Source organism: Leptodactylus fuscus, chromosome 3, assembly GCF_031893055.1.
Source record: "Leptodactylus fuscus isolate aLepFus1 chromosome 3, aLepFus1.hap2, whole genome shotgun sequence".
NCBI lineage: Eukaryota > Metazoa > Chordata > Amphibia > Anura > Leptodactylidae > Leptodactylus > Leptodactylus fuscus.
The window spans coordinates 62,155,780-62,170,260 of record NC_134267.1 but is presented as its reverse complement, the minus strand read 5'-3'; the positions used below and the strand labels follow the sequence as shown (position 1 = coordinate 62,170,260).

Here is a 14,481-nt window from a genome sequence, read left to right as displayed (position 1 = left end):
CCAATAGTCTTTATAGCATGCAACAAAGAACTTTGGGCAATCCCACAGACTACCTCGCCCTGTAACACTTAGTATTGGGTATGCACAATTTATTGACAGGCCGAGCATTGGCAGCTGTTGGACCTATGACTCAAGTTAGCACAAGATGTGAGGAGGACTTGTAGCTGAGGTCTGTATCTGACAGTTTCCACAAACACACTGTTAGAAATAGAAATTAGGAATAAGTGTGTGTCAGAGGTTATAAGAAACGAGTCGGCCGGGAGCATAGAACGTTAGGTTCCCTTACAGAAGACTGGGATTTCTAGGGTTAATAATCTCACACTAAAATATGTAGCAATAAAAATAATTAGTTACAAAATGTTTTCAGTCCTCACACAAAAGCCAAAAGGTAGTTTTTTTTTTCTTTAAAGATAACAGATCTCTTAGCCTGAAAAAAGAAAGCCATTCAAATTAAAAGCATTTTGGGTCTGATGCTGGCTCAAACACTCCATGGGGTGTTTTTTGTTTCAATTTTTTTTTTTTTTTTTTACCTGATTTAGTAAAGCTAAAAATACTGATGACCTACAATGAAGATAGATCATTCTTATCAGATTGGGGGTGCCTGGTGTAAGACCACCACAAATCAGTTGTTCTCAGCAGCTGATATACAGAGAATGGAGCAGGAAGCAGAAAGCTCTGGTCTATGTAGTGGCCAAACCAGGGTCCTGTAGATCAGCTCCCATTCATTTGGATAGGAACTGAGCTGCAGGGTCTCAGCTTAGCCACTACATAGAGAACAGATTTGTCTGCTCTTTGCTCCATTCTCTGTGTATCAGATGTCAGCCCTACATCAATATGACCGACATTCAGAGGTGTGCTCTGGTGGAGTGGGGACCTCTCAGTGGATAACCATTTTAAAGAGATTATTCCATTTTCCTGTTCAGGATAGGTCATCAATAAGAGATCAGTGGGGGGTCCAACACACGGGGCCCCTGCTGATCAGCTATTTGAAAGCACCACGGTGGGGCTGCAGGGAAGCAGTGAGGGAGTATTTCTTAAGGAGGTGGTCCTGGATAACTGGAAATCCCTACAATAATCTAAACACCCTAATTTCTAACTAACATAATTAGTCAAAAATGTATATTTATCCATATCCCTGGGGTGACCGCTCCAGTGACATTTTCTGGTTATCCGGTGACTATCCATATCCTCATTTCTGAAAACAGATTGTCACTACTAACCCTCACCCCCATTCACCCCATTACTCTTACCCTTACCTCTTCCTGGGGCACGGCTCCTCCTTCTTTACTGATTTTTTTCTGTGCGTGCTCTTCTTCAAGCGCTGCTCTGTGCACTGCTGCCGATAATCCCCCTCTACTGCACAGCTTCTGTATACACAGTGGAGGTGGATCATCTCTGCAGAGAGCAGAGCAGTGATGGAGAAGGAAGGTAAGTATACATTGTATAATGTGGTCGGGGGTTGGGCTGAGTAGGTAGGGTAGGGCAATATTCCTAGATAGACAAGAAGGAGGTGTATGTGAGGAAGGAGGGGGGTAGTAAGGTGAGAAGGGTTAGTGAGGAAGTTACATAGCAGGAAGCTAAAGCATGCAAACAAATGCAGGAGATATCAGGAGCTCCCAGAGACTCCCAGAAATAACTCAAAACATGGCTAAAGGTATATTGGTGTATTTATTAACCCATTAATAGCTCTAACAGACATTTACAAGAAAAATGCCAGAAAACCCCTTTTAAAAAGAACATTGTAGTTCTAATTTTAATATGGGTTCCATGTAGTCTACCCCCATTCTGGCCAGAACAAAGAAGGTTCAGAAAAGCAGCACAAGCCAGGAATCCTTTTGTCCATCCTTTACTTACAATACGATCTAACATTCGGATTGTGAATGGAGAATGTCACTGTTCTCTGTATGCAATATATACAAATGACAACTTTTTACATCCCTGTAAAGGTACTCCGTTCAATACGGCTATAGGTTGTGTAGTGAGATTTTTTTTTATTTTTTTTAAAGTCTGGAGGCAATTTAACAGCCTTCTGGATATAATAAGGGTAAACAAAGTGTTGACATAGAAACACTACAATGAACAAAATATGTCATTCACATTTAATCTGAAGTCCGAAAGTCAGATGTTCTGCATAGTATCCCCCCCTCGCATTATAATTCTGCTTCAAGGGGATTTAACCTTAGGATGTACTATATTAGGTTTTGCTATCAGTTTATGGTAGATTTAGGGACAGCACGTAGCAGAATTTGGAAAGGTGTCTTAGGTTTAACATTATTTTGTGTTGAAACAGTGTTGTTATTGTACTACATTCATCCTAATCTGCAAGCCATTTCCGTATGTAAGCAAAGGAAGAAAATAAGCAAACCAGGGAGAAGCAATGAAGAGCCCATGGTTAAATATACTAAACTTACTGCTCCCTTTCTTACCATCAAAAATACTATTTCCCATGTGATTCTTGAAACCACACTCCGACTCTAGCCAATGTTTTCATAGCTACAAAGGTGTTCTCTGTGTGAGCGCGGTCCTGCCCTGAGTTTAGAGAGGAGGCTCATGTTGTCAGTGTACCACTAATCCAAGGAAAACCAAACAGAATGGCACAGCTTAATCTTTCACAGAGGTCAGCTTCAGGTGGACCTCGGTCAGCTCTCCAGAAGCCTGAGTACTTGCTATAAAATGATACAAACAACATCGATTTTTTATGGCACGAGAACATATTGTGCTTATGAAACAGATATTTTTAAATATTTTTTTCTGAATATACTATGAAGAATTGAAACGCACAAAAACACCCTCTTCATTGGACTCATTGACACTGACATCAAAAGTCTGCTTTTTTTTTTTTTTACATGGTCTTAATATAAACCATTGTTGACTTTGTGAAACATCTGCCAGGTGGTTATGAACTCGCTGCTCTGCAAAAAGAAATTGAAGATTAATTACTTTTTCCGTCTACACTTGGAATAACTAGTAATATGGGGCAGACAGTTTGCTTGAATACATGTTGTTTGCTAAACATAGCCAACTGTAATAATGATTTTTAGTGATGGAACCTCTTTTTGTATGTAGTAAATGACATTATATAAAGCATGCTGTATGTAGTAAGTATATTGTACTAGCAGTACCCGCGACTTCGTTCGCGGCAGGGTTCCTGCTGTGCACGACCCACCTTCAGCGCAGGCTCTGGCCCCCCCATTGTGTCCCTTTTCCAACCCCCCTCGTCCCTTTCCACCACCACCCGCAACCCCGGGCCTCCTTTCCATCACCCCTCCTCCACGACCTCTGCTCTCTTTCCTCCCCTGTGACTCCGGCCCCATTACCCCCCCCACACACACACACACACACACACACACACACACACACACACACACACACACGCACACACCTGCGACCCTGGTTTCGGTCCCCTTTGCACCCCCTGCGTAACCTTGCCCCCCCCCACGCGAGCCCGATCCCCCTCTCCACCCCCCATACCCCATCCCACTTTACAGGGACCCTTCACCCACCCACCCCCACCCCCGCTGTGACCTCCTTTACAGTAAAGCTGCCACCCGGGCTGTCATTGGTAATGATCTGGTGTGTGCCACCATGTCCACTCTTGTTTAGCAGGTCCCCCTCCGTAAAATACCCTAACTCCACTGGCATGACATGCAGTGTCCTGCTGCGGAATGACGTCTCCCTGGTACACAGTACAGACGCTTGTTCTGGCCGCTGCGGAGCGCACAGCGACGCCATGTTGGATTTGTTTGCTGTGTGCTACTTTAGCATCCCTGACTATGAATAACATAAAAATAAGACTTCAAAGCCAAATAACAGAGGCGTTTTTGGAAAGTGTAGAATCTCCAAGGTACTGTGATCAGGTTTATATCAAATTTAATGTTGACACACTCCCATTACGAGGCATTTGCCTCTTAATAACTTGGGGGCATGTTACTGTTGCTCAGGTGACATTTACACTGGCATAAAATTGCCAGTTTTGATAAATCTCATCTTATGGCGTCCATATCTTGCCAAAGAGATGGAAATCATTCAAATTATTGAACTGATGTTTTCAGTATCTTCATTTCACGGTTGGATGATGCCTCGATAAAACGGTCTTTATATTTTGCAGGTGATAAAACATTTACATTCACAGTCTCTTAGAAACTATCATTTTATATCGTTCTACATAGAGTTAGTAGGAACCTGAGTTTATTTCAGCATTCACGTCTAAAGACTAATCCTTTAAATCTGATCTTTATGTGTCTTCACAAGTATCGGCTTTCATTCATGTAGTCATATATCTGTGTAGGTAAATGTGTTTCCAATAAGAGGAACCCTAATTGGAGCCATACAAAGTGATTACATTTGTCGTTTCCCTTTGAAGCCCTGTTTCCTCTTCTGAAGGGTTTAGGTTAAATGTAGATGATGAAGTCATTTTTAGCAGTGTAGAATTGGGATATTGCATAAAGACATGGATCCTGAGTAATAACATACACATACATGTTTTTGGACAGCACAATTTACATTATTCTTTTGGGCTAAAATTACATTTGGGAATCATTACAATGTCCCAGATGACTAGAGATGATGATTTAGGGATAATTAACTTCTGGAGTGAATTACTATTCAGACATAAGTATGTCCAACTCTACTAAAATGTGTGGGAATTGGAGAATTTCTTATGACTTTTAAGACTTTTAGTTGAGATACAAAACACAATAGAAAAAGGAAATAAATAATGCATACACATAATAATAATAATAGATTAGGTCAACACACCTCATCGGCTGATCAAATTTATTGTGTCTTCAATTTCTGATTATTTTATAGTATGCGGTGTACCAGGACATATAAACTATAATGGCGGTCTGCAATGTATAGTATAGTAGCAATGTATAAGCTTAGGCTCTGGGGTCTCCGCTAGCCATGCAACACTCTGAACAAGCAGATTCTGTGCTATTATAGCATAGGGTCTGCCAGGACTTTTACACTATAGCATGTTCTGTACAGGAGAAGGACAGACTACAGACAGGCTGGGTGGGCACATAGTCATCTGTACAACTCCTTTAAGAATAAGTCTCTTTCCACCACCCATTAGTTATTCTGACCATTGCCAATGCTAAGTAGTAGAAAAGAGACTTGAGTCAGTCAGATGATAATCGGGATGGTGAAATGGTTTCCATACAGACTTTAGTGACTGGCTGGTGTTGTCAGGTGTGGATACAAAGTAAATACCACTGCAAAAATGGTACAGAATACAAAATATCAATGGAAACTGTTTTAGACTAAGGCCCCCCACGTTGCAGAAAATCAGCTTTTATACTGCAGAATTTGCTGCCGTTTTTTTGAGCCAACTTTAACCTCAGCCTTTTCCTGACTTCTGCCATGCATGTACGGGTATTCAGACTTGAGCCTACGCACAAACAGCGAGGGTCCGCAATTGTAAACATATTTATCTGTGTGGTGAATGCCACAAAGGACAAGAATTAAAATTGCTTCACCTCCAAAAAATAAAAAATGAAGTACATGATGGAATTTAAAAAATACTTTTTCCAAAATGGTGTGTAGAAAAATTACAATTTCAAAGCATATTGAATGAAAACACAAAAATAGAAACTGGCTGTGGTGGGAAGAGTTTAAGCTCTTTTTATTATTTTTTTTATATAGCCATTCTAAATAAATCGGTTTGTCTCAGATTCCCATTAAAAATTATAGGAGCTTGAAGTGGAACAAAGAGAAAAGGGTGGGGGGGGTGTATGATGAAAGGGCACAGGAAGACCAAAGCCGTGTTTAACGTACGCACCGAAAATTCCTTTAAAACAATATTATTTTTGTGATGATGTATTATATCATTGACTTACAGATGCTTTCCTGCACAAGTCCTGAAGCACTTGGCCTCGGTGTTCCGGATCATGGCTAGTTTTCTCTATAAATATTACGATCTAGGGAGTCGTTGTTTCACCTTAATACACTGATCTATTTTTCCATTTAATTCCATTAAAAATACACAAGCACGTTAAACATTACAGAAGTATGTTAAGCCCAGCTGTGACCGCTTATTACAGTATTCAGTAAGTTCTAGTTCTCCTATAGCAAAAAACTTTCAAATGTGATTTGTAACCCTGCCCGCAGCACTGTATCTTCTGGGGGCAAGAGTTACATAAGTAGACTTGAAATACAAACTGACATTTAAAGCATGTTCCAGTACATTTAAGACAGAAGGAGACCTAACATCCTAAACTGCATATACTAACCTGTTCATTCAGCCAGGGATCCCCTGTTCGGGTCCCCAGTATCTTTGACCCTTGACCTGCATAGAAGCTGAGCGCTCATGTTCTATTCAAATTAAATGTTGGCACTGCCAAATGGTAAACAGAGACGGGGAGACATATGGGGACTCTCTGCTGGATCCCCGGCAAAATGGGACTGGTTAGAAATATAGAAAATTCAGAAAGGTTCACAAACTTTCAAGCACCTCTGTTTGTGTGTGTGTGTGTGTGTGTGTGTATATGTATAGATAGATATGTTTTTGTTTTTAATTTATAAAACTTTAAGAACAGAGGGCATCCTGCATCTATTTAAAGGGGTTTTCCACTTTCAGACCAATATTGAGAGACAAATGATATTATTTGTATAATCAAAAGTTGTACAATTTTCCAATATACTTATGTTTCAATTCCTCATGGTTTTCTAGATTTAGGCTTGCTAATATTCATTCTGCTTACTCCTAGTGGATAAAAATCAGTCCTTGGTCATGTGATACACAGTCCTTGGTCATGTGATACACAGTCCTTGGTCATGTGATAGACACACAGGTTCTCAGCTCGTTATAATCACAGCACAGTAATCAGACATCTGCCTGGTAACGAGCTGTGCACCTGTGTGTGTGTTGGAAAGTTGTACAGCTTTTGATTATACAAATATTATTTGTGTCTCAATATTGGTTTGAAGATGGACAACCACTTAAGGGTTAGTTCACATGCAAATCCGCGTGTGCACATTTTGTTGCGGCTTTCCGCTCTGGATTAGGCCCAAATGAATGGGACTAGCCTGGAGCGTGCTGCCGCGAGGCGTACGCCGCAGCTGATTCAACTACGGAATCCGCCTGAAGAAAGGGCAGCCGCTAGCGGAAAAAAGAACGCTAGCAGTCTCCATAGACCACCATTGTGAGGGGACGGATTATGACGTGGATTCCCACCATAATTCGCCCCCTCTGTGCCTGTGTGAATTAGCCCTTAAAGTTTAAATGTATTTATTTGACTAGGTCTGTTCTGAACCTCAAACTTCAGACCTTGTATATGTATATACCATATATATACATATATATTGTCAGGGTCTGGGGTTGCTAGGTGGGGTGGCATAGACACACAAGTCCAGTTTCTTTAGTCCAAAACAAAGGTAGAGTTTATTTTCACTCAAAAATATAGTGCAGCAACAAAAAGGAAACAATACAAAAATAAATCCCTGCCCGGCTAGACTCTAACTAAACATAGAATAGGTTACCTCACCTAGAATAACAGCAATCCAAAAGCCAGTTGAATCATTCAGGACACAGCTCCACAAATATGACCTCTCTCTTTGGCTCTCCAGCCAAACTCTGCCAAAGTGTTGCTGCTGGAGCTGGCTTCTTAAGCCTCCCTCTGCGGCTGAGTCACTGCCGGAACATCCCCAAAGTATGGACTGGAGGGGGGTGGAATGATAGGTCCCACTACCAATCCTACCTGTCATTCCTAAAAATCCAGCCCAATACTGAGCATTTACCAAAATGCTCAACAGATGAAAGTTGTCTGCTGAGAACAAACATTCCTTCTGGAGTTTTCTCATCTCACCCACCTTAGTAGTCTGGGTGAGATGTACACCCCCTCCATTACCTGACCAGCCTTCGGCTTACAATATATATATTTAATTTATTTCAAACATATAATGTGCTGACCTGTCGAGTTAGATCTCTACATATACCAGCACATTATGCAAAAATTCTATTGACAATTTTGGGCTAAATAGATGTGGTCCCCCCCGGCAACACCTTAATTAATGTTCACTACACTGAGTCTCATGAATACTAATGAAGCAGATGGTCCCCTGAAAGTGAATACTAATGCGGTGACTGGGTGAGGGGGTCGGTGGAAAATCAGTAGAACAACCTGCACCAGATATGTCAACTAATGCAAGAACATTATAGAGCTATAGCATGTGTCCATTACAGAGAAGTCTTTGTGTCAGATGTATCCCTAGGCTGATGTAAAAGCTTTTTAGCCTGTTTTAACTGCTAGTAATACTTTAACAAGGTCCTGGAGAGTCACCTACTGGGTTTTTTTTTTTTTTTAGAATTTTTTTCTTGTATTGTGTTTCATGGCCCTTTTTGTAAGAAATTACTGAACCTGACATTTAGTTTCCTCCATAAGTATTGCATATAAAATTTAGTAATATTTTTATTTTATTTTCATTGATCGCTAACTAACTCCGTATATCCTTCTACAGATGAAGATGAGGAAGGCGCATCAGATGTGAGCAATCAGGCTCCTGAAAGGTCACCATCTACATACCAACCGGGAAATATGCCAACTTCTAACTACACTGGAATCCAGATTCCTCCTGGAGCACATGCTCCAGCCAACACACCTGCAGAAGTTCCTCACAGTACTGGTAAGATCAGCTTTTTCATATACTGGTCGCACGGTTCATTGGTAGGCTGCTGAGTTGTAACGTTTTAGTCAGTACTGAAAAATCTATTATTAACCAAACTGTCTGTCAAATCCAAAATGCCTCCCAAACCAATAGCAGTGCCTTGTAGGGGACTTTATTATTAAGAACAGAAACCTGTCAGGGGTAGGGGTTATGGGCCATTTACTGATCTTTTGCCGCACTTTGCCCCAACGTGAAGAAACCCACGCAATCGATATTTATTTAAGATTGGTAAGGATGACCTAGAGGGGCTACTAATTGTACTCTTAGGGCTAGTTCACACGGGGAAATGAGGCAGATTTTGACAGTGGATTTCGCCTCAAAATCTGCCTCCATACTATGGTGGCCTATGTTTTTTGCTGCTAGCAGAAAAAAGCAGCGACATGACCTTTCTTCAGGAGGATTCTGCCTGAGGAAGGCAATAGAAGTGAATGGGAGGCGAAAAACGCCCAGCGTTTTTTGGGGGGTTTTTTTGCAAAAAACCGTGACAGAAAACACCTACTTTTTTTTTTACAGTCCATTAACTTTAGGGGTGGGGAAAACCGCCTGGCGTTTTCTGAAGTAGTTTTTACTGAAAACTGCTCCAAAAAACGCCTCAATGTCAAGATTTCATTCACACTGATGAGGAAGGCTGCTGATGGACAGCAGTGACGAGGAAGAGGAGTCCACAGTGGAAGAAACAGTGGTGAGGGACGGACGATGATTGCGTGGGGTGTGCACGGAGCACAGGGGTAACACAGCACTCCCCTTCCAAGTAACATTAACTTTCTAGCAAAACTGTTTAAAAAGGTCATCCATGTTCAGTGATGTTTTTGACACTGGTGACCTATTCCCAGGATAGATCATATTAGTATCAGATCAGGTGTGACACCCAGATCCCACATCGACCAGCCTCTGATTCTGGAGATCCAAAACAGATAAAACCTTACTAAGAGGACACTGTCGCTTATATAGCAACGCCGCTGGAGCGCTACTGCCCTGCTCCCACTCACTTAAATAGTAGCAGAGATGCAGTATCCCATCGCTTCTTGCTTATGCTTCCGTCTGCTGTATATCTCATCTGATATTGGAGACTGTCTGACAGCTGATCAGTACAGGGTCCCGGTGTCAGATCACCAGTATCAAAGACGTTACAGACACATGACAACTCCTTTAAGGTTGGAAATTTATGGTGGTTATGGACAGCGTTTATAGCGCAACTTAAAATAAATACACACACGCTTCAAATTTTTTAATATTATTTACCGTAAACGTCTTCTTTGGATAGTCTTCTTTTTGTTAGAAGGTTCTCTGACAGCGTATCTACAGTTATTAACTTCTCATACATTAACAGTACAGGTAAATATAATCTTCATAATATATTTTATTAAGGAAATCTGTTTCCTTCTCGACTTCTTAGGCTGCACTTCTTCTCCTTATCAGCCCTGGACGTTTACACGGAATGGTAGTAATATCGCATTCACACGCAGAGGTCTATGGAGATGAGAGGATGTTAAGTGACTCTTTGCCACTTGTCTCTAGAATAGCAGTATTACGTGTAGCAGCAGCAGTTATCTTTGTGTGTTTTCCAGCAGCCTCCTTCTACCCCCTCCCCTCTCCACAGCCTAGTAAAAAGTAACTCCACTTGATAAATGGAGAAGTCAACATATTTGTTAAATAAAATAATTACAAAAGTTCTTATTTTCACCTGTACTATTCATTTATGTTTGTGTTATTTTGATTATTATTAGAGATGAGCGAACGGCATTCGATCGAATATCGGGCCGCTCGAGATATTCGATTCCAATCGAATACCACGCGACAAACGCACTAAAAATTTGTATACCTTCCCTGGCGCTTTTTTTGCACCAATAACTGTGCAGAGGAGGTGGGACAGGAACTACAACAACAGAGGCATCGAAAAAAATTGGAAAAAGTAATTGGCTGGCTAAATCAGGTGACCTCCACTTTATAAGAATGGTGGATTCGGTTCGTATGAGACTGTGAACTATGTGACTGTGAGACAGGGATAGATGTACAGGCAGGGTTAGCTAGGGATTAGCTTTATTTAGGTGGGAATGTTACTCACCCAGCTCTTTGGGACTCTATCTCATCAGGATCCCTGTCAGCTTGCGTTATGCGGGAGCTGACTTTTTCTCATAGGAATGCATTGACCAGCGTTGATTGGCCGAATGCCATACAATGTACAGCATTCGGCCAATCAACGCTGGTTCTGCCGGAGGAGGCGGAGTCTAAGATCGGTCCACAGCAGTCTCCATTGTGGTCCGATCTCAGGTATAGCAGAGTTGACACAGCCTGCTACACCTGAAATGCAGCAGAGCTGGCCATGTGCTGAACTTTGCTGCATCTGAGATACAGCAGAGCTGGCCGTGCGCTGAACTCTACTACAGCTGAGAAACAGCAGAGCTGGCCGTGCGCTGAACTCTGCTACAACTGAGATGCAGCAGAGTTGGCCGTGCGCTGAACTCTGCTACACCTGAGATGCAGCAGAGCTGGCCGTGCGCTGAGCTCTGCTAAACCTGAGATGAAGCAGAGCTGGCTGAGCGCTGGGCTCTGCTACACCTGACCTCAGCGCATCTCAGGTGTAGCAGAGTTCAGCGCACGAATATCGAATATTTCACTGTTCGCTCATCTCTAGTTATTATTGAAGGAACACTTTAATGATTTCCGGATAACCTAAACTCACCAGCAGTTAGTTGGGTGTGTGGGGGAACCCTGCCATAAGATTTAAACCAGTTAAGTTTCAATTACAATCCCCCAAACCCCCCCCACACACACACACACACGCACACTATCTGTTGTCCTTTATTCTGTTTGCTTGCTATTCCAGAATGGCATATAAGGGAATTCTGTGTTTCCTAACCCATACAACTGTTTCAGAACAAATGGTTGATATTACTTTGTCAGTTTTGCAGCTTGGAAGAAGATATGCGTTGTATCAAGGACATCTGTATTTGATCCTGTGTTTTTAATTGAATCTTTCTTTACATTTTTATGTTCAATCTTGTATTAAAGAAGGAATGCTTTACATTTCAGTAAATATTTATCAGCTTTTTCCTTTACTGGAAGCAACTCCTTTCTTATGTCTTCTATGGAAAGGAAAGGAAGATGTTATTGTTGAAAGATTTATATCTGCTGTGGGTGTCTTCTGGTAGAGAATAAGATGAAAATACATTTCATCTATCAAAATCAGCATTATAGATGTACATGTTGGTAGCAATTCTATGTATATTATGTATTATTCTGCATTTTTCTATTAATACTTAGATATTTAACCTCTTCTCAACATCCATTGTACATGTTGTTGCATTTTACATTACAGTTTATGTCACGGTTTTTTGTTGCAGTTTTTTCTCCAGTACACTCTATGGACCTGGAAAATTCCCTTTAAGGCTGGGGCAAACGCAGCCTTTTTTTGGTGCAGATTTTGCTGGGGTTTTTTTTTAGCCAAAGCCAGCAGTGAATAATTGAGCAGAAGGTAGAGAAGAACAAGTAGTTTCTATATATTTCCAATTCCTTGTGTAGCCATTCTTGCATTTGGATAAAAAAAAATACAAAACAAAATCTGGAAGAAAACAAAGGATGTTTCCACAATGTGTGGCCTTAACCTAAAAAAAAAAATTCATGCAGTAAAAACCACATAAAAACTGCATTTGTTCTGCCTCCCATTGATTTCATGAACTATATGAGCTGTTGCTAAATGGATTTATCACCAAAGAAAAATGCAAAAAGTATTGGAATAACGCTAAGGAGAAAAAAATGTCATAGCCCTCAAAACTGCATGTGTGACAAAACATGAAAATGTGTCCCTTCCTAAACCAGGAATAATGGACGGATCTGAAGTGGTTAAAAAAAAACCACACAAATTAACAAAGTGTCAGCTGTACACAATACCCGGTTAGCATTCAGTTTTGGACATTGTGGGCAGCTTTTGCTTAAAGGGATTCTATCATTAAAATCACATTTTTTTTTCTCGATAACACATAGGAATAGCCTTAAGAAAGGCTATTCTTCTCTTACCTTTAGATGTCTTCTCCACGCTGCCGTTCGGTAGAAATCCCAGTTTTCATCTGTTTGCAAATGAGTTCTCTCACAGCATTGGGGGCAGCCCCCAGCGCTCAAACAGCACTGGAGGTTTCCCCAATGCTGCGAGAGAAAACTTAAGCACCGCCTCCATCTTCTTCAGGAATGGCCTCTCTGCACTTGCGAGCGGCCATTTTTTTGTGGCCGCTTACACCAGGTGGGCATGCGCAGTCAGCTCTGCCTGAGGCCCAACGGTAGAGCCAACTGCGCATGCGTAGGAGTTTGAACCCAACTCCGGAAGAAGATGCGCAGAGAGGACGTTCCTGAAGAAGAAGGAGGGGGCGCTGGAGATTTCTCTCGCAGAATTGGGGACGCCCCCAGTGCTGTTTGAGCACAGAGGACCGCCCCCAGTGCTTCGAGAGAACTCATTTACATACAGACGAATACCGGGATTTCTACCAAACGGCGGTGCGGAGAAGACATCTAAAGGTAGGAGAAGAATAGCCTTTCTTAAGGCTATGCTTATGAGTGATTGAGAAAAAATGTGATTTTAATGATCGAATCCCTTTAATATATGTTGTTGTTTTGGTTTAAATTTCAAATGTGATTTTCAACTGCATTTACAAAAAAAACCTCAAAAATAACACCCTGTAAAATAGATAGCACTCCTTCACCCAAAACTAGTGACACCCATTTGTCAATTTGCTAATAGATATGTAGAAAGAATAGCAGAGGAAGGCTCCTAGCACATACCAGCGTTTTTACTTGCATTATTACATACTATTTGCATTTTTATTCACATTATTCTTTTTCATTGGTGTCAAAAAACCAGCACACCTGTTACTGCAAGTAAAAAAAAAAACCTGCTGCGTTGTAACACCCGAACGAATGCAAGAGCTTAAACAGGCAGCTCAGGAGAGCTACAAGTCCTCTTTAAATGAAAAGGATGGCTTTATACACTTTGAATGCACCAAAAGAAAGAACGTATCGGAAGGCATTAGGGGTTTTAGTTTAATGATCACTTTTATTTTGCTTTTAAATGAGCAAGGTGTTTCCTTTCCTTATCCAGTGTTTATGCTTTAAATCATTTGCGCACTTTGATATGATCCTTGCTACAATACTAAATGTCTTTATCTGAGGGAAATCCTTCTGATATCTACAAAGAATACTTCATGTACTAGTTCAGGTCATATTTATTTCACTTCTATTGTTAATTAGTGGTGCCGCCCGAGGGCGTCTTTTATCATGCACGTAGTGTTATTGGCTACATAGCTGGTAAATTAGAGCTCCGCTTCCATGTCACCGCTGCTGCTACAGAAACCTGGAAGAGTTCATTGCAGTAGAATTTAAGAGCAATAAATTCTTAGGATAGATAAAAGCAAAGTTTAGATTATTTAACCCATTTTTCTTCATTAAAACTTTGGCAAAGTGACAATTTTTGATGAGTATACCAGTCAAGTAGAGGTCTCCAAACTTTTACATTCTGTGAGCCTTGGTAAATTGCTCAGGCATAAAAAAAATATTAATATGGGAATGACTATAAAGTGTTCTGTAAAATCTGCAACAGGTTTATGTAAAAGATTCATCCGCACATATCTGTCGTATAACCTACATAGGTGGTAGTAGGCGGCCACAAGTTGTTATAGCTGTAGTATATCCAGTGGGCTAATAATGACATATAGTCCAAGAGCAAGTGGTGCTATGGTGGATCATAATGAGCGCCACATATTAATAATAAATATAAGTTTACTGATCATGGTGGTTGCTCATATGACAATAAAGTATTTTCTTATC

At 41.0% G+C, this 14,481-nt stretch overlaps 1 protein-coding gene across 1 annotated transcript in view; it reads left to right on the top strand.

Moving 5' to 3' along the window:
• Positions 1-14,481, top strand: part of VTA1 (vesicle trafficking 1) — a 136,793-nt gene that overhangs the window by 104,293 nt on the left and 18,019 nt on the right. The window contains exon 6 of the mRNA XM_075267720.1: positions 8,461-8,625. Within this exon, the coding sequence (XP_075123821.1) occupies positions 8,461-8,625 (165 nt within the window). The remainder of the gene's footprint in view (positions 1-8,460; positions 8,626-14,481) is intronic.